The following is a 21,830-nucleotide window of genomic DNA, read 5'->3' as shown; positions in this document are numbered from 1 at the left end:
CCATCCTCTCGCCACCTTCAGAAAGACACCGTACATCATTGCACTAAATAGACTGGTGCAGAATCTGTGTTTTTCCTCAAGGTAAGACAGAAGAGTCGTACGATAAAAAAAATAATAGATACCTGTATTTAATACGGCAAAGTTTGATCTAAGGCCTGTTTCACCTCAACAACCGTGTTTTTATTTTTTTTTAAAAAGCTATTCATCTTTCAAAAAAACAGAAATGAACGGATTATAAGCTCACAGTTGTCTGTCGTTTGCAGATGGATGAGGCAAAGACTTCAGTTAATGCTCAATAGTCAGCCAAGTTATATCGAACTCTAACAGAACACAAGAAGAAATTTGCACTGGGTTTACTGGTTGAACCATTCAGATGCAAATTCACATGAGAACCACTCAGAGTTTTGTTTGAATAGCTGATTCATATCCTTTGGAGTGTGAACAATGATCATACTCCATGAAAAAACTAAAACTCAACTGAGCACTTCCAATTTTAGTTGTGGTGATAAACTAAAACCAACAATTATAGGAGATTCTGAATATCACTGATCTGAAAAATATGTCTGCAAAATATGCACTGTGTATATATATATATATTATATCAGCCTGTAATTTCAACAGTGTCCTTCATTTCCTCTAGCTGACAGTCTCCTTATATTTAAGGCTATTTATTGGCCATGACATGACTGCACTAGCAGTGTTAGCACCATCTGCTGTGCAATGATAGCCACTTCCATTAAATGTTTATGATGGCGCTGCTGGGTTTGCCTGAGAGCGAAGTGACAAACGCCGCTCTGGCTTAAGCTGACCTTCAGATAAGAAAACCTCGTCTCTGCTGGGAATGTGGTGTCAGTCAGGAGGAGAGACAAAAGTGCAAACAGGCAGGAGAGGAAATTATATATTTTTGATATTAGGGGGGGTGATTGTGGGGATATGTTGTAGTAGATTACTTGATAGGCTTGATGTGTGCAAATTAATATCCTGTCATGAATACTTGAGTTTATTTGTCTATACATTAGGTCGTAGCTAATGCGTGTTTGGTCCACACTGTAAAAAAATATATATATTTTTTTTACATTTTTTGTCTGTATTTCAAAAATGTAAAAATTACATGTTTCATTTGTGATTTATATGTAAATGGTCTTAGATTTACAGCATTTTTTGTAATCACAATCGTAATTATCTGTATTTAAGCTTTTCTTGATCATTTTTAAAGATAATTATTCTGTTTTTTTAGAGGTTCATGACTCTATTTTAACAATTCATTTATGTTAGAAGAAAAGGATTTCATGGAATTCTAAAAATATTTCTTGTAAAAATACAGATTTTTTTTGCAAAACTTCTTAGTTAATGTAAATTTGGGCTTTCGCAACGTAAAATTACATGTTTCATTTGTGATTTATATGTAAATGGTCTTAGATTTACAGTGTATGACTATTCTTACAATAAATATATGTTAAAAGTAAAATATTTCTTGTAAAATTACAGTAATAAAGGCTAATTATAAAAAGATAATTACTGTTTTTTTACAGTTTATTTATGTTAATTAACGGAAAGTATTTTTCCGTTTTTTTAACAGACATTTTCTGGCATTTTCTGACATTTTTTTTTTACAGTGCAAAATATGTGAATGTGTACACTCCTCCTTGCCAGTCTGCAGCTCCACTGGACGTACTAGCAGCAGTTCGAATCAGGCTGCTCTTCATTCCCCCTTCTAGCCCCGTGTGTGATGTGCACAGCGCCAGAAATCTACAGATCCATAAATAAAACCATAAAACAGCAGTTTTCCCTCCCGCTGCCACACAGCACCGCTACAGAATACATACACTTTTCATTTCCCCTCTCCAGGACCTTGGTGAGTGGGAGTGAAAGCAGAGAGAGAGGAAATGAGAGGGGAAGAGAGAGTTAGGAGAGGGAAAAGGGCAGAGTGTGGTGTCGTCATTATGTAGAAAGGTGTAGCGGAGAGGAGAGAGTGTGAGAGAAACATGTGTAGAAAGGGATATGAAAGAAAAAGCAAGACGGAGAGATAAAGGAAGAATAGATTAAAAATCTTTAGTCTGAATCCCTGAAAAAAAAAGAGACAAAAACACTAGACGACGGACAGAAAAACATCGTCAGGGAAAGAAAAGAGATATGAGAAGAATAGGAGAAGGTCAGAGAGTGTTTGCATTGTGAGAAAACAGAAGGAAAAGGAGAGATCTTACAGTAGAGATGTCAGGTATGACCTCACTGAACCAAGTTTGTCAGACACATTATCTGTTAGACTACAAGATAAAGTACACTGCGTTATACCTTTGAAAACATTCCTTTCCGGTATTTAGAATGCCTCCTGAATACTGAAATCTATGGCTGCACACACACACACTGCTAAAGGCTTGGGCTGTTGCACAAAAACTTTAAAAGGTCCTGTCAACGTTTCCTTAGATTCACTGTTTCTGAACTCATATCAAAATATTTTTTGCTCGCCGTTTCACAGCTTCACAATGGAATCCAAATGCCTCGCCTTTTTTTTCCCTAGAAGGCTGTTGTGCCAGACATCACAGCACAAAAACTTAAAGCTTCAACACAAGGAAAAGAGTATGTAAAGTCTTCGCCAAGTATGATTTTCTCTTAAAGCGAAGAGGCCAATAGGAAGGCTGTCTAGTGCCAATGAAGTGCTAAAAGATTGTTTGTGATGTAAACCCAAATCTCACGATTTATGTGGTCATACTGTACGTGTAAAACAGAAAAAAAAGCAGAACAAAGGCGCTGATGTTGGGGAATCGTGCTCTGCTTCAACTGTGCGAGAGCTTGTGGACGCCCAACCAATATTTCGGGCATGTCAGAAATTCATCCGACTGTCCGGGCTGAAATTCGTCCGACTCTAAAATGAGTCATGCGGCTCAAAATTCAGGTCAGAAAGGGGCTAAAATCGTAGTGTATAACCAGCTTAACATGTAACCAAATGTACTTGCACATGTCCTAATCTGTTCCAACAATGAGTATAGGCTACATGCTACTCATACTGCATGTCTAGTTTGTCAAAATACAGAATACCTGCATTTGCAGAGTGCAACTAAAAATATGGAACATGCAGCGAAGTCCTTATTAAAACACTATCTCATTTGCATGCCGACGTGTTTGCGAAGGCTTACATTTCATAAACAGCATGTTCTCATTATCAGTGAGGGCAAGCCTTCTAATCTCGCCCAAAGTTTACTTTTAATTAAGATTTCTCAATTGCTTCGGCTCTCTGTGAGACGTTGCCGGCAAAATCCATCTGTGTTCACGTGTTTGTTTTTTATCAAACTCGGCACCTGTTTGTGTTGGGTTCGTGCGCGAGTGTGTCTACGTGTCTCATGTTACACTAGTTCATGTGTGCGTTTCGCAGGTGCCGGTGCCTGGAAATATCTTGGGAGAGTGAGTTAAGAAACCCCATCTGGTGGGTCATTTGAAGGTCTTTTACCATTCTGATGACATTTTAAAAACTGTTTTTGGAACAGTGTGTGTGTGAGAGTAGCTTTATCTGTGTGTTAAGTGTAGCATTTGGAAAAGCTGGAGAAAGAGTGAGAAGGAAAGACAATACATGTGGATACATCGATGTATAGATGAAGTTGTGTGGGGAATATGGCCTATTGAAAAGGGAGAAAGACAACCTTTTCACAAGCATGAATCCTCTCAGCCCACATACGCACTTGAACTTCTGTTGCATTTATGCAATTTGGCATTTTCTTGAGCAATGTCATTGTCATTCTCTGGCACGTTCATTATATACCAACACGTCACCTAGTTGCCGCTCTAGGCATGTTTGCTTTCCCCAGTATTCAATAAAGGTGTCATTTAGAACAGATCTTTGGGACCTGTGTAATAGAGTGCTACAGGAATGAGTCCTAAAACCCGGAAAGGAGCATTTTAGCACTTCCAGTTCCCTCGTCTTGAAGTCAATGGGTTTGTTGAGTGGGTTTTCAAGTAGATGCCTGAAATAAGGTCTGTGGTTAACACAAGTTGAAGAGATTTTAACATTTTGTTCTACGACATAAAGTACATCAATAAAAAACCCACTTGTGAATTTTGAAGCTTTTACATGTCTTAAAAAAACGGTTGGTAACATGTGGTTAAATGAGATAAAGGTCATCACGCCGACTCGTCCGCCTTTACAGCCTCGTTGTGTATACTCGCGTTCATGCGACCGTGTTTGTTTAAAGCCTAACGTTGGCTTTTTACTTACTGCATTCATGCTTCAAAAATCATAGAAGTGGTGTTCATTCCTAAAGATTATTTTACGGAACCAAAGTTGCAAGTATCATAAACATGTGTTTTCCACAGAGCTTTTTTTCTGCAATGATGAATCGGCTTTTTGTCGAGGGAACCAGGGTGATGCTAACTTCCTAGTTGGCCTTAAAAAACACGTCATCCCTGGAGCACTCTATGATTATAACTTCAAAAAGCTGGAAAAGACACATTTTAAGATATCTCTGAAGATTTAGTAAGATATATCTATATGATATATATTAAAATAACAACATCCCAAATGTAAATTTTATGTCACAATATTGATATTATATTGATTTATTTATGCTCGTGCTTGTGTGTATGTTTCAGTTTGTGCTTGTGTATGTGTCAGATGATTGCTATTGCATGGATTATGAGCGTGATGATACTGAAGTTATGAGGAACAGGGTTGTAACTAGTGTTGTGGAGTACTAGCAGCCTATTTGCATATCAAACTGAATGGAAACCTTACAGAGGAACGCCTCATCATGCCTCCCTGTCATAAGGGGGCTGACAGCCATTGTTCATGGTCTACAGAAGTTTGTCTCGTTCACACACAAACACACAAGGAAACTAACACGCGGTGAAATACAAACAATGAGCACAATGAAACAAGCGCACACGCACACATGCGCGCCCGCCGCTAATACAAAACACAAGCATATAAAAGAAAAGATACATTCATACCCACCCACCCACTCACACACACGCCATGGGGAGGAAGAGTTGGTTTGTGGACGACAGCTATTCAAATTTGTTGTTCATTATGATCCACGCTAAGCCGAAAACATCATGACGAAGCAGGTTTTAACACACACAATCACACACACCGTGCCAGAGGCCATAACTCAGACTGTGTTGCTGCAGGTTGAAGGCTTTTTAATATTAAGCTGTCGGGCCGGGAGAGGGCTGAGTCACACAGAAATGACTAAGGAGTTTTTTCCGCGTGTCAGCACATAACGCGCGCACACACTCCGATACACACGTATGATAGCAGTTCTGTCAGTCACAGATGGAGACCTATTGTCTCACTGACCTTCATAGCCATAATTATCCATTTTGCTTTTTACTTGGTGGAATAAAAGTTGCATGGTGATTTAAAAGTCCCCAAAAAAGCACACATTGAGGAACTTCATCCGCTGACAATAGATCTTGACCCACATTTACTTCTTAAGGAACATAATAGATGGCAGCCAATGAGAGGCATAATGGGAAATGAGTGTTTAAAGACAAAGCATAAAGCCTGAGGCATGTGTTGGTCATTTAAATTGGTTTAGACTGAGCTCCACATTGTATTTCAAAACCACAGGAGTGTTGTGTGTGAGAGTTCAGATTAAGTGTGTATTGCATCAGCAGTTGCTTCCGACCTTCACTCTGGACAAAGGCTGAGCTCCGAGTATAGACCACAATCAGAATTAAGATATCATACACATGTTATCCCTAAAATATTAGAGTCCTAATAACAAACATCAGAAACAAAACATCTGATACCATTCCAAACTTAATCGACTTTGGGGATATACTGATAGCATGGGTTGATTTAGACTATATATATAGAGGTATTGACCCATCTTTATGTAGCAGTGTAATAAAACATTATTGGGATATAAAATCCCAAATCACGACAAAGTGAGAATCTTTGTGTTCAGGCAGTAATATTGACTGGACGGTCAAAGAACATGAGGCGAAGCAAGGCAAGGGCAGTTTATTTATACAGCACATTTCAGCAACAAGGCAAGTCAAAGTGATTTACATAAAACATCAAAAGCATGGAGACAAAGAGCAAAAGAAACACACCACAAAAGGACATTCAAATACAATTAAAAACCGTCATTGAAGAGTCAAGAGAAAAGAAAATTAAAACATGCTAAAATAGAAAAATTACAGTGCAGTGTAAGAAATGAATAATTATTTGATTTAATAAAAGGCAGAAGAAAAGTATTCAGCCTTGATTTAAAAGAACTGAGAGTTGCAGACCTGCAATTTTCTGACAGTTTGTTCCAGATATATGGAGCATAAAAACTGAACGCTGCTTCTCCATGTTTACTTTTGACACTGGGGACAGAAAGCAGACATGTCCCAGATGACCTGAGAGGTCTGGATGATTCATACTGTAACAGAAAATCTGAAATGTATTTTGGCCCAAAACCATTCAATGCTTTATTAACCAACCGTAGTATTTTATAAAATGTATTCTTTGACAGGCAGGAAGCCAGCGCAGTGCCAGCTGCAGCTGTCTAATCTATTTTTTTAGGGAAAAGACACCCTTACAGTAGTCGAGTCTACTAAAGATAAATGCATGGACACATTTTTACAAATCCTACATAGACACAAGTCCTTTAATCATTGATCTTTTTTAAGGTAATAGTAGGCTGACTTTGGAATTGTCTTAATGTGGCTGTTGTAATTCAGGTTTGAGCCCACCCAGATTCGTGGCTTGGTCCGTGGTTTTTAACATTGTCGAAGCTGAACTACCTCAGTTTTGTCTTTGTTTAATTGAAGAAAATTCTGGTACATCCAATCGCTGATTTGTTCAATGCACTTACCGTCAGTGCTTGTATTGGACCATAGTCTTCTAGTGATATGGTTATATACATTTGTGTGTCGTCTGCATAATTATGATAACATTTAGTTTTTTCCCATAATCTGAGCCAGTGAAAGCATGTAGATGTTAAACCGAAGAAGAACCAGAATGGAGCCCTGGGGAACTCCGCATATGTGTCTGCTAAGATGTATAATTACCTAGAGATAGAAAGTAATCCCTGTCCTTTAAGAATGATTCAAACCAGTTTACTAATGTGCCATAAAGACCCAGTTTTCCAGTCAGTCTAGTAATATATTGTGGTTAACCGTGTTGAATGCAACACTGAGATCCAGTAATATTAAGACTGAAATTCTGCCACTGTCAGTGTTCAAGTGGATGTCATTAAAGATCTTAACAAGAGCAGTGTCAGTGCTGTAGTCAAAAACCTGACTGGAAGACATCAAAACAGTTTTTTAGTGCAAAGAACTTGTTCAGCTGTTGAAAAGCAGCTTTTTTTTTAATGATTTTACTTAATAGCGGGAGGTTTTGGGCTGATAATTGTTCATGAGTGACATGTCTAGACATGGCTAGATGACTGCAGTTTCCAGGGCCTGTGGGAAGACACCCGAGAGAAGAGACGTGTTTACAATTTGTAGAGGATCTGAGGCCATGCAATTTGGAACATTTTTGAAAAAGCCTGTTGGCAAAAATATCAAGGCAGCATAGGGAGGATTTCAGATGTTGTATAATCTCCTCCGGGTTCTTATGGTTGATTGGATAAAATTGTGTCATGGTATTTGAATTGATTTTCAGGGACACAGGGACAAACAATATCCTGTACCTGTTATGGAGGCACTAACTGCTTGTCTGATTTCCTGAATTTTGTCAGTGAAGAAGGCAAATTCATTGCATGCACCGGTGGATGGAAGTTCAGAGGCCACTGAGATTTGTTTTTCATCACCTGCGTTCAGCTTTTTGACACTCTCTTTTTTCCTATTTTTACCGGCGTGGCATTTTTCCATGGAGATCTTTTCTTACCAGAGACAGCCTTCACCTTAGTGAATGCAATGGCACCAATAACATTTATAATTTTATAATTGAAATGATCTACAGACTCATTGACTGAGACTACAGAGAGGAAAAACCTGAATAAATATTTCAATGGCGTTTTCACAGTGACTGTTTTGTGATTACCTTCTTTTGAACATTTGCGTGCACAGAGATAGTGCTCTCAAAGAAAACACAGGAACGATTAGAAAAAGCAACATCGGTCACCACAACCTTGGAAATGTTCAGAGACTTGGGAGATAATTAAGTCCAGAGTGTGCACCTTACTGTGTGTGAGCTGAGTCACATACTGACTCAGTTATCAAGAACACAACGCAGTTCTTTAGTCCCTCAGTCCTGGATTGTTAAAATGTTAAAATTCAAAACCAACAATAACTACACAGTCAAAGTCAATACAGAGTACAGACAGCAGTTCAGTAAAGTCATCAAAAAAGGTTGCACACTATTTAGGTGGCCTCTAGATATTTAGGAAACATAGCTTGAGAGGAAGAATTCAGCTGAAGAGCCACATATTGAAAAGAAGCAACATTTCAATAAGATATCTACTTGCATTTGAGGGAAAAGTCCAAAATGGCAACTCCGTTAGAGTAGGGCAGAGGGTAAGCTTGGTTCCAGCAGTGACCAGCTCCTTCATCTCGGTCAGTGAAGTCCAAGAGGAAGGAGGAGGGAGAAAGGGTGACGGGATAGGAGGGTGACCTGGATGGGGTTTGGGGGGTGGAGTGAAGGATATGAAGGAGGTGGAGACTCCTCCTGTCGGCTCTGATGTCTCCCATGATCAAAGCTCTGGGGGCTGAGGTGTTTCTCTTCTGAGGTTTCTGCCGCAATGTGTTATGTCTTCGTCCTATTTTGATTCCTCTTGTCTCTTGTCCTTGGCAGAGGGAACAGATTAGACTCACAAGTCGGTATCTAAACGCTTCGCTGAAAGAAATCTCCCTGGTTTCGTTGCTAAAACTGGGTGGAAACAATTAAAGAGTTCGGAAAAACCTGCATAGCAGAACCGATCCAAAATCTTTAGGGTGGCCCTTCATATTGGGGGCGGTGACATCCAGAAGTTGTCGTAGCACAAATACATGCACAGAACTGTTGTTGCTACAGCTGCTCAGCAGAATGTGACTCACGGTAACAGGTTTTATTCCTCCAGAATTTCTGGCTCCCTCCCGGAATCCTAGACGACGTCGTCCAATAACGTTAGCTTTATTCCCACGTGGCACCCCAGTATGTCTCCATGGATGTAGATAAACGATTGTGATTTGCCTGTCTGAATCCAGGACATGTAAAGGGGCGTAGGTTTGTTATCAGCCGTTCTTGCCGCCGTTCTAGCAACAACTTTGCATTTAGAAATCCCCAGACATTCGGTAGGCGGAGATCTCCGATTGTCTTGTATTGCGGGACTAGGAACAGATGGGTGACGCAGGAAGTAAAATAGGTTATAGGTGAACAATCTTACTCCTGACTTGTTAAGGCAAAGGCCATCTGCCTTAAAGAGATTTCTTTGGTCCCAGAAAAAGTTGAAATTGTTGATAAAATGCACTGAAAGCACGATACATGCAGTTGAAAAGTTATAAATTCAGTGCCAACAGTCTGCTCAATCTCTCAACTCCTCTTCTGACTGGCGGTAGAGGGCCACTGATAAACAACCTCAGCATTCACAGAGCTGACTGTGTTCAACAGATCAATACAGTCCGGTTTCAGCACTTCACACTGTTGTTTTACAACACCATTTGACCCCTATGTGCAGTATGATGTTTTTCACAGTTGGGTGTGCAGCCACAATATAGGATTTTTTTGTTCTGACAAGTCAGAAACCATATCCTTGGGGAAACAGAGTATATTGGTGTTTTTACTGCATATCTTTTAAAGCAAAGTCACCCACAATCAGAGTTTTAAACCCAGTCATTAGCTTTCCCTGCAGCCTTTTTGCTTTCTGAGTTACTTTCAGGCCTTACACCTTTCTGGGTGAAAATGAGAGATCGTGATCCAGGATCCTGCAACAGTGGAGCAGATCTGTTCTCCAGTTGCGCACTTAGTTGTTGGGGAGGTTTGTTGGTAGTTCTCTCCTTTCGCAGCATCCACGGCTGTAAGTACATGGTTCGAGGAGGCGCTCTGCCTGGATAATAATGCAGGCCAGCTGGTCGCATCACAAATCAGGGCGCTGGGCTCTGCCTGTTACTCGTCCTCCCAATTCCCAGGGAGATGATTTACTCTTAGGCTTTGCACCAAGAGAGTTTCAGGGAGGACTTGGGACTGTCACGACTTCACAAATGTAATTCTCAGTGTAAACATACACAGGCCATAAATAGACGATAGCTGTTCCTAAAAACATCGCCTGAAGCCAGAGGCAACAGATTCAATGCATGGGCCATTGAAACTGAGTACAATGTGTTTGATTTAAAATCTTCTCCAAGCCAGACAGTCTTTTTCATCAATTCCGCTCACAATGCATGTGTGTGCGCTTAGCTTAAGCTCTTTTGTAAATGAACATACAAGGATTTTCAAATCCTTTTAATGACTGCCAGGGAACATTTTTATCTCCTAAAAGTAGCTTTATATCACTAATGTGACACTAATGAAGAATTCTACAAAAGCAATATCCATAAAAGCACAAGATAGGGGAGAAAAATGAAAAATTAAGCTAAGAGAGTACCTTCAAACAGGCTCTGGCTTTTAAAATATTTGGGAATTTTAAAAGTCCAACTCACCAATGAAAAGTTATATAATGTATCAAAATAACATAGTAGGCTTAAAGCGGCAGTCGGCAAGACTGGACTAAATATGATTAAAAAAAAGTAAATTTTATAAAACGGTCACCATATCCTGACAGTAGTGCATGACACAGGTAGACTGAAAAAAATCATGTGCCTTTGTGTCCTCCAGTGCTCTTAACGGCATCTGCAAGATTTCACAGACCGGAGGAAAAAAAAAAAATCGAGCCGAGTTGGAACCTTGACGTCTCTGAGCAGCTGTCAATCAATCGCGAACTCCGACAAAACGATCAAACTAGGCAGCGCTGATCAAATATGAATCAATATTCTGTTACTGTAATGCCTATTTCTCACCTCAAATGTTTTCAGAAACATTTTTCAGTGTACTGTTTAGCTGTAAAATGTTTTTTTTCTGCAGCCATGTAGAGATCAGTTGAGGAAATACCAAGCACTGCCCACCAAACTGAGCAAACTTTCTCATTTTACAGCTAAACAGTACACTACAAGGTGAGAAATAGGCATAACAGTAACAGAATATTGATTCATATAAAAACATTCTGCCTAGCCCCTGCTTTAAAGTGTTGTAAACCATCCAACATTTTCTATATGCAAGTATAATCATTTTTACTTCACATACATATTTTTATTCAAATTGAATAGTTCCATAATAATATGACCCGTGCACATGCATTAGATATTCCAAGCATATCTCATGTTTGTGACAAAAGAAATCAGTCATGCTATGTGAATGTATGAATGTATTTCCTCCAAATACAGCACCTCCAAACACCCCATTACTGAATAAAATACTAATAATGGTACAACAAAGTATATCCTGGATGAATCTTTTTATTTACTGTGCAGCTGCCTCCAACAAGCAGGCTAAACAGCATCCATGGATCCATTTGTTTTGAGGCCTAAATATGAAACCCCTTTCCGCTCCATCATCCACCCACACCTGCTGTCTTTCCCTTAAATTCCAACCTCAGTTTCTATTCATGTCAAGGGATAATGTTGGCTTGAAACTTTCGCAGTGAATGCTATTATGCCTTTATGTAGGGCACTTTCACACTCTGCATAAACATACAACAATCGGTTTAACCTCTAACAGATACATTTAGTTGTTAGTGGGTAATTTATTAGGCAGTTAAATATGTTGTATTATAAATAACAATGGGGCTTTTGTGGGTTAAATATATAGCGTTGTACTGGCCTGCTTTGAATAAGCTTCTCATTACACTTCCATATTTAATCAGTGTATGTGTGTGTGTGTGTGTGTGTGTGCTTGGCGTAAGGATAAGGTGTCATTAATTGTTTGCAGAAGGTAATAGAGGAGCTTTGCTACATGGCGCGGCTTCAAGGGAAAAACGCATGACGCAGCGATGTGTAGGTGTGTGTTAAGGAAAGGGATAATGACCTTGACTTCATGGGTTTGCCACAGTTGTTTCTAAACAGGGATGAAAAACGCAAAATATAATAGAGGTCATTAACATCCCAACTACTGTACTTAGTGACATCAATATGCGATATTTCAATTTCACTACTTTATTGCCATGTCAATACAGTTGACAGGAATTTGCCTCAGTGCAGCTAGTGTGTGTGTGTGTGTGTGAGGCTTGCCGAGCTGCATGCATCTCCAGCTCTGCAAGATTTAATGCCACACTCTGCTAAACAGTATAATCAGTGTAAATAAATCCATAATGCTAGAGAGAGTGCAGAGCAAACCCCCAACCTCCAAATAACAGTAGACATTAATGTGGTTGAAAATTCACACATAAGCACAGTGTGATGTGAAGGTTGCTGTGCTAGGAGCTGAGCATTGGTTTCCCCGACTCCTTTCCTGCTTCCCTGGCTGTGGAGACTCAATGACATCCCTTTACGTCAGATTAATGTTACAGTGGTTATTTGCTGTGGGCGGTCCACTGCCACTTATTTTCTGCGGGGTAGAGCAAGGGCAATGGAATGCACAACGGCAAAGAAAATGAGCAGGGAAAAATAGAGGGCACAGTATGGCTTACTTAATGCAAATAAATTGGCAGGGGTCTTAAAGTGGTACTGCAGGCAACACCGTTCATTAATCGGAGCCTGGCCCAACAAGAGCTTGGTCGGGGATTTATGTTCCCGGGCATGACCAATCAAGAGTGCAAAGAACTCAACCCTTATTTTGCATAATCACTGGTATCAGCAACCAGGTTTCAGCTTCTACAGTAAAGGATATGAGAAAAAAAAACAGCCTTAGTCTGAGTCTACCACTGCTTATGCTACAGATATTTAAGCTTGCAATAAGTGCAATATATTGCAGGACTTTGCAATGTATTTTGCAACTAAAAAAGGATATTTAATAGCATATTTAGCATATTTAATATGGGAAACAAAATTATGCTCACCGTAACTGACCCTGCTTGCATTGTCATTTCATCTTTATCCCTTTTTAATCCCCAGACTATAGCGGTAATGAACTGCACTTCCACCTTTGCATATACAACTAAAAACATCAAAAAACAGCCTGTGGTAGAAGCCTGAGGCTAAATCAAAAGCTCTACCTTTTAAGGGTTTTCACACTTTGTATTGTTTCAACCTCTCATGAGAAGTAAAGTTTTGTGTGCGTATACCGTATGATCAAGCCAAATGAGGTCAGACCTTTCTAACAAACCAAATTCACACCATGTGTGGTTCATTTTAAGGTCTTGGGATGTGAATGTGTAATGTACCTTTAAGCACGCTCGGTACAGTTCATACTTTGCATTTACAGTTGTAAATCTTAAAGGCTGAATTGTATGCAGGTGGAACAAACACATGAAGCTAAAAACAAACATCAGGAAAGCTCCCACAGATGGTTGCTGCATTATTTCGGTCCAAGAAAGGAACAGATGTACTGCCTGACATTTAGAATAAGGGCAATTTGAACAAACAAAACTAGAGACTGCTGGTGAAAATGTACAATATTGCAACAGAGGAGCAGATCAGTAGACCTAAAATGAACAAAGACAAAGAAAACCTGTTAATTCCTATTTGTATCTAATAGTGAGAAGTAGATGAATCAGCCCTTCTAAAGTAAAATAGTAATTATAGAGGACGTTGCTGGATTGGCATGAGTACAAAAGTAAGACTATGAGAAACTATTAAATTATTTAATCAAATTATTGTTTGCTTTTCTTGAAGTTTAAAAGTTTGACAGCTGAATTCATAAAACATTAACACAATACACATTCCCACGGCCATCAGTTGCCAAGCCATCAAGCTGGCTGACTAGGAGATTGGCGGAGAATAATTACTGTTCTGCTAATTAAGACTGTGTACGCATTGCATTTAAACTTGTCCAGTCTGAACTATGATTTGCATATTTCCTCAAAACATATTAGAAAAGAACAATCACTTTTTTCAGCAGAGAAGCGGCCATCAGTAGAAGAATGGAGAGCGCTGCGCTCCCCACCTCCGGGGTGACATTATTGGATAAGGGCTCCAAACCATAGCAGAGTTGGTGGAGCCAGGAACAGAAACCCTGAAGCATGTCCTGCTCTCAGGCAGATGTCACAAGCTGTGAGAGAACTGCTGTCACAATGAGGCCAGGGCAGGAGGGGCAGCATCGAAGAGAAACCATCCTTGACCACAAGTAATCGTCTCATTTGTCTTAATCGTCTCATTTGAATGAAAGGTGGATGTCTGGTTTGGGCAAGATTGACGTAAATACGTCAATTCCCTATGACGGTGCAGGGAAAGTAGGGTTTCTTTATAGAATTTTGTTTTGTTATCGAGTCACACTACCAAGACTTAAAGGTAAAATGTGGAGTTTTCTGGTATACAAAGTTTCTGTTTACATTCAGTGGTTCTCTCGAGGTCTAACAAACGTGTTGAAACATTTCCTTTCTTGTAAATCATCTGCAAAGCTGATTTTTCAAACCTGCATTGTTTAAATCCATGTTTACTAGCATGCAGGCTTCTTTTTCCCTGCCTTTTTTTAGTGCATTTCTTGATATGTTACTGTTATCACTGGAGTAGTATGAAACCATTGGCTGGAATGTGTATAGCATCACCCGCGTGTGCTTGCTTGTGCATCCTTGCGCGCATCCACAAGCGCAAACAAAATGCTGACCCTCACATAAAAACATTGCTCCATAGCGTAAATAGTAGACAAAAACTTCACAGGGAACCTTTAAATGAGTAGTTTGACATTTTGGGAAATACGCTTATTCACTTTCTCAGTAAAAACAATGACATGTTGTGGGGCTATGTCATGGATGTATAAAGAGATCTGGATACAGGGTTGTAGGCGGGCTCCCGTTCATTCCTATGAAAGTTGCTCAGTGGCGCTTGAAGTAAGTTGATTTACCTCAAAAAACATTATCCACTGATTTACCGACGTTTCTTTCCCAATGGGAAAAACTCTTTTTGGGCCCAATGGCATCACGTGACGGACCCGGAAGTTGTAATTCCACCATTTGGCCACTATGTAAAATTTTCGATTAAGGTCGATCTATTACTTCAATAGAACAACATATACTCTACAATCATGTTGAAATATTGCTGAGATTGAAAAAGCTAATTCCACGGTTGTGGGTGGGATGGGAAACAGCTCCTTGTATCTACTCTATTGGTTACAGCAACCCTGTAATACTTCTACTACACTAATCTTTTTGTTATTTGAGAAACCCTTTGTTCACCCTCTACGTTAAATCCTGGTCAAGAGCACGGTTGCAAATTCAAGTTGGATAGCAGGAATGTACCAATGAAGTCAAACATGCAACACATTGCTTCTGTCTGATAGGTGCAGGATTTACAGAAGTGTCAACAGAGATTGGGTAAATAGTAAATAGTGGGAGGTTGTGGGGGGAACTAGAAGAAATAAATAAACTGGATGAAGCAGGTTTATGGCCAATGTACTGGCAAGCATCTGCCGTGGTGAATCGTCCTAGAGAAAGAAAGTGAATCCCTTCCAGCCTATCTGCTTTACAAACTCACTCTACTGCAAAAAGGAAAACCTCACCTGTGGTATCTTCTGTAACCTGATATCAAATAATTGGAACAATAAAAGTAGTGAGCACAGAAGAGGAGGATTGGATGAGGGAATCAGGGAACAAGAACTACTTGTACAAAAAGGAAAAGGCACAGAATACTTTATTGGACACTGACTACATTACAGCCAAGTTTGTATATGGCTCTCTCTATGTGTGTGTGTGTGTGAGTGCATGCAAGCTGCTGCCAACAGCTCCTACACACTTTCCATAATCCTCCACGCAGAGATATTCTGGAAACAAGCCTGTCCACTTATCACATAGAACTGGAAGGGTGGCGCATAATATAGTGTGTGAATGTGACATATTAACGTGAATTTTAAAAAATCACTGACGTGAAATTACATCATTAAGGAATATTGCCCTGAGCTACTGTCCAAATCCCACGACCCATCTTCAAATACACACATATGCACGAACGCAAGCTCAGTCATGTATGGACACTTAGACACGAGCAGTTATATATGAGCGCACACACAATGACAGTATTTACTGACAGTTTCCCTGGGGGGATTTTTTTATAACTGATGATTGAAAATGAATGTAATATACAGAAGGTGATATGGCACAGTATCTAATAATGAGAGGGAAGATAGCAAGGAGTGTCAGGATTAGAATGAGAGCAAATTGGGAAGGTAAAGAATGAATAATAAAAGTGAAAAAAGAAAATGATAGTAGGCAACGAGAGACAGTGTGAATTACTACAGCTTAGTATGGGAGTGAGAGCAGAGCAGTGCCAGATTTATGCCAACTCAGAAGTCCATCCATCTCTCCAACCAGCACATTACATTCAAGGCACTAAACCCAACATGCACTGCCCTCCTGCATGGATATCAGCCCATAGCGGTCAATTCATTATAAACTTGTACACTCCCCTCCTACATTGTTACCTTTACTACACCGCAGTCACTTCATTATTTAGTAGTACACTCCCTTCCTTTAGTATCATTACCGCAGTGCAGTCCTTTCATTAGACAGCAGTCTCAACAAAGACTCTCTTGAGCCACGGCCATCCACGGCTCCTCATCCTATACTCCCTGTTTTTTTCCCTCACTGCCCAACAGGCTGAGTGCTCTGAAGAGTTTGCTATGCAAAGCCTGTGCATTCAACCTCCACTGCGGTGCTGGGGTGATATGACTATCACAATATTATATTCATAACAGGTTTATTGATTTACCTTGAGAATGGCACCAGTTCAAAATGATATATTTTTTAAAGTAGAAATTGCAAATTTCCCCACAGTGGGACTAATAAAGGAATATCTTTTCTTATTTTACAATTGTAGCTCCCAGGCAGCCGCAGTACAACTCATGAAAATCATAAATCTGCTAAAACAATTGTGTTTTAAGTGTGCTGAGTCATAAAGACATGAGCGCATTAAGGCATCTGTTGCATGCATCTGCGTTTCTAAGATGTAGAATTAACACAAAAAGAGGCAGAAACTGAAGTGTGGTCAAGGTGTTGTAGTTTTTTTTTTTACAGGGAAAACATCTACTTATTAGACACATCAACATGAGCAAAATTAAGTTACTGACTCCTAATGTCTATTCTACTGGGAAGCACCTTGCTTTCCATCTCCCACGTCAACAGTCACTAACCAACCCCTCTTACTTACTTTTCTTTCAAATGCCTGATTCAAACATATGTCAAATTTTTAGGCCTCAACTGATCTACCGTAATCTGCAAACTGCCTGCAGAACGTTCCGAGCAGATTGCTTCTGCCGTGACCTCCAGGAATTAGACTGTGCTATCTTCCTTTCTCCCGGTACCATAGGGCATCCACCCTTGTGCTCCAAGGTTCACATTAAGTTGCCACTTTGGTGTCTCTGCCGTGCCCTCATGCCTTAAAGGATCAATCACACATTTTCCCCAACTGGTATGTACCCATGTATTTTCTTGTGGTTATGAGATATCCACCAGTAAACTTCTGCCTCTGCTCCAACACAAGAGATGTGAATGGAAGTTGCTTGTGGTGGTGGTGGTGTGATATTTTCCCCATTTTCTATGTTAGGTATAGTTCCCAATGTCAAATTCTAAAATAGAGATATTGTGGTTCACAACTTTCATGTTTAAATGAATAAAAACAAGGTAAATCTCACTGAAATTTGTTGCAGTATGAGATCTGGTATATTTTTGTTATACTTTGTACTACTTACTTGTGCCTTTTTACTAATATGTTTGCACTATGAAACTGAGATGCTGCAAACTTGAATTTCCCTTGGGATCTATAAAGTTACTATCTATCTATCTATCTATTTATCTATCTATCTATCTATCTATCTATCTATCTATCTATCTATCTATCTATCATGCTGTATTGAAGATGACTTGAAACTAGCGATTCAGACCATAAACTCATGTTTACAATGTTTACTGAGGTAATAAATCCATTGAGGAGTAGGGTCATTTTCTCATAGACTTCTATACAATCAGACTTCTATTTGCAACCAGAGGAGTCGCCCCCTGCTGGTTATTAGAAATAATACAAGTTTAAGGCACTTCAGCATTGGCTTCACTTTTCAGACCCGGAGTTGCCCACTGATGAGATCATAAATACCTGTAAAGATGTGCTGTTGAAACTTTTAGACTTTAATATGACTTTTCAATCAGATAACTTTGAATAGCTCAGTAAATATTACCTCATACAGCATCATTTTTGTCATATTTATCTGGTTTTATTTTGCTTGCCCTAACTGTGTGCATTGTGTGATACTATAATCCGAAACGTCAAAATAGAGATGTCAGGTTTCTTTGTTTTATCATTAAAATAGAAAATGAGTACCTTATTATAATGCTTTGCCATTTTGTTCCCAAGCATTTCACACAAAATATAAATGATAGATTCTCAAGACAGACTTTGACTAAAACCCGACAAGATAAAAAATGTATCCTCTGACTGCGAGCAGAAGCTCAGCTCTGTGAGCATACATGTGTAATGTGTCTGATCTAATTTCATAACAATGTAAATTATAGGTCAACTGACATCAAAAAATTAACACATGATATAATTAACTTGGGCCAAGGGTATTCCAGTTCATCCCGCACACTCCCTCTAGAGTACCACAACCAGACAGAGGAAAAAAAAAAGTTCGCTCAATGACTCCTCATCCCAAATTTACGCTCTGGATCAAAACAACATGAATCATTGCCGAGTTTTATTCTTTAAAGCGAAAGTTAAAACAAGCTCTGGATGCAAGCAAAAAGTCCCCTTTGGGGCAACAAGGCTGTAATGGCTGACAGCCCAAAACTCTTTCTTTAGAGAAAGATCATATATTTTTCATCACAGAAAGGCTTTGAACCCAAGCGTGGGGGATCATTTCAATGGACTTCTAAAGAGTCTTGGTGTCACCCGAGAGTGGCACAGAGCTGATTTTGGGCCCCTGAGCAAGTTGCATAGAAAAGCCTGCACCGACACACATTTAAATAGTAAAAACAAGTGCGAGAATCAACGCAAGATGGCATTACAAGATGCACTGTTGCTATATGAACGCTCCAACATGCAATCAAACATATGAGACAAAAACTAATATTTCTAATTTTTTCTTTCATATTCTGGTCCTTCTTCCCAACCCCAACGGGAAATCATTACTTCCAGCCTTCTAAATATGCATATGATTAATTATGCATCTTGTTATCACAGGCTAATCTGCATAGGACTCTCATGTATAAAGTCCCACTCATTACCATTCAGAAGGCCATCTCACAGGTGTGCTGAGTAAATATACAACACACAGTAGCTGATCAAAACACACACACACACACACACACACACACACAGAAAAACGGGGCTGGAGGTGCACACACACACACACACGTATGTTCAACCACGCACACAGACACACAAGTGTGCTCTCTCAAGTGTATAGACTCCCGGAAACATACAAACACATGTGCACACACACAGATGCTGAGAGTGGACACCCACCAAGAAGCAGACAAACCCTCCTGACAGAAGGTCCAGGTTTCCCCTCGCACTGATGGCAGGTTGGTCTGTGCCAACTCATTAAGAGCACAGCTGGCCATAAGGCTTCGAGCGGGGACAAGACCACAGCGATCTTCAGGCTGGTGTCTGATTGGATTTCCATACAATGTTCAAGAATATAAAAATCTCATTGTGGCATGTGTCTTCAATATATGAAACTCTAAATTACTGGATCTTAAAAAATCAGAGGAAGTCAATGGCAGCTAACGGTTATGTGTAGACACTTGATGTTAGATTCCCCCTGTGATAACAGCACAATAAAATAGAATATCAAGAATGTCCTCCCCTTCACTATCGACCTGAAACACTCATATTCAGGCTATACCGCCACCAATCTTCCTAACATGTATCTTGCTTATTTTGGACAGTTTCTCCAGCAATGTAAATATGAGAAAGACAATGGGCCTAATGAATGTACACCTCATATGAACAGAATTGTTCTTAAGTGGTACATACGAGTGATTTAAGAGAAATTGTGGCATTCCCCAGTTTCCTCGTACTCACAATTTTTTCTTATAGGTACAATCAAAATTCACCAGTGGTCCAGCCATGTCGTACGGGTCATGTACTAGTCTGCTTCTCTCAACAGGGGGAAAAAACACTTTGACTTAAGGATCATAAAAGCTTAATCTGAATGAATTATAAATATGATATAGAAATGAATCAAAATCAAATAAATGAATAAAACAAACTTATTGCAAAGTTTATATTTTGTTCACCATACTTTACTGAGAGGTTTCTTCTAGATTTTATGTAGAGGGAATTTCTTATTTTTACTTTTTAGTAAAACAAAATTGTGAATGACACTTGCCCACAAATAGAGCGGAATATGTAACCTTATACTGTATGGTATTTTTAGGGGCATTGATTACGCTAATGATCAAATCTCACAAACATGCACCTCCTCATGAACAGGCGGAATCCATCAGGCTGAAATGAGCAATTTACAACAAGGTTGTCCAGTTAAGAGGGTTTGGTGAATCGGACTTGAGCAAATCTCATATGAAAAAAAGTGAGAGTTTTAGGATAAGAATACAAAGAAAAGGTTTTTGCATAAGGACGATTGTCATGTCTTCCTTTCTCCTCATCACATGTCTATTTTTGCAGGATTGTTTGACAAAAAAGTTAGTTCTTTACCTTGTTTCCAAGTACAAAAATGAACTTTCACACTTATTTTTGTATGTTGTTTTTAAATGAGCAAAAGAAAAGACATTTTTTTATTGAGCCTTCAAACAAAATGTAGTAACAAGGAAAGCTGGAGAGTAATTAGTGGCTGTGGAGCATCATTCAAATGCTAAAAATAATAGAATAGAATAGGACTCACTCAGGTTCCATTTGAGTCCAGTGGTGATTGTTTGGCAGGGTCCTCCTACTGGGATGAGGCTGCACCAGTCCCCCTCCAGGCCTGTGTTCACCTCCAGTCTGTGGCTGCCCTGTTCACACACACAGCATGAATGTGAAAATGAATGAGTGTTTGTCTCTGCGTGTGTGTGTACCAGAGTCGATGACAGGTGGAAACAATGAGATAGGGAAAAAAATTAAAAAGGAAAACAAATATAGAGCACGACTTCTTAAACTTTTCCCGTCCCAAATGAGAAACTGAGCTTCTCCGCCCAGGGACCGAGGCTCATTAAAATAAATGATTGCTCTTGTCAGCGCTGCAACCCATTTTCAGTTCCTGCTAACACTTAAAAAGGATCCCTTGACATTTTGAATTATAGTCCATTCTCCTGTGTGTCACAGGGAGTCAACATATTTTTGTACTGACACTCCATAAGCAGTGGTTGTACACTTGAATTCAACGTGCAGTGTTTACCATAGTGAATTCTATTAGCTTAGAAAGAACAATATCTATTGATGATGAGGGAGGATGGCTGACTTTGTTAAGAGGTCTTTTTCCAATAGTGTGTGAGGAATAGATGAAGAAGTGTTTTTGAGATACAGTGAAGTATTTTTTTTATGAAGTGCTTTATAAAGAAAACAAACATGAACAAAATTTCAAAAAGTCACAGTAACCCTTTGAGGAACTATAGAGTGTAGAGAGAGAAAAAAAGCATCACGCAGTGAAGGTGCAAGGCAGTGTCACACTCTTCAGGCTGAATAATGGCTTTGCTCTGAATGCACTGGTTATAATAAAGCCTGATGCTGGAATGTAAAAAGTAAAGACACAAAGAAACACCTCAATCTCATTACAGCACATGTACTTGGTAAAACTGCCTGAAATATTATAAACACTTTGAATATCTGCAGGCTAAAAGGCTATGTGTGCTCAAACTGCCATACAACCCAAG

General features: G+C 39.5%; 1 protein-coding gene across 3 annotated transcripts in view; it reads right to left on the bottom strand.

The window, feature by feature from the left end:
• The window catches only part of tpk1 (thiamin pyrophosphokinase 1), a 78,135-nt gene that overhangs the window by 7,329 nt on the left and 48,976 nt on the right, over positions 1-21,830 (bottom strand). For all 3 annotated transcript variants that reach the window (XM_037757137.1, XM_037757139.1, XM_037757138.1), the window contains exon 8: positions 20,864-20,972. In XM_037757137.1, the coding sequence (XP_037613065.1) occupies positions 20,864-20,972 (109 nt within the window). The remainder of the gene's footprint in view (positions 1-20,863; positions 20,973-21,830) is intronic.

The sequence above is a fragment of the Sebastes umbrosus genome, chromosome 21 (genome assembly GCF_015220745.1).
Source record: "Sebastes umbrosus isolate fSebUmb1 chromosome 21, fSebUmb1.pri, whole genome shotgun sequence".
Taxonomy (NCBI): domain Eukaryota; kingdom Metazoa; phylum Chordata; class Actinopteri; order Perciformes; family Sebastidae; genus Sebastes; species Sebastes umbrosus.
This window is presented reverse-complemented; position numbering and strand designations above follow the sequence as displayed.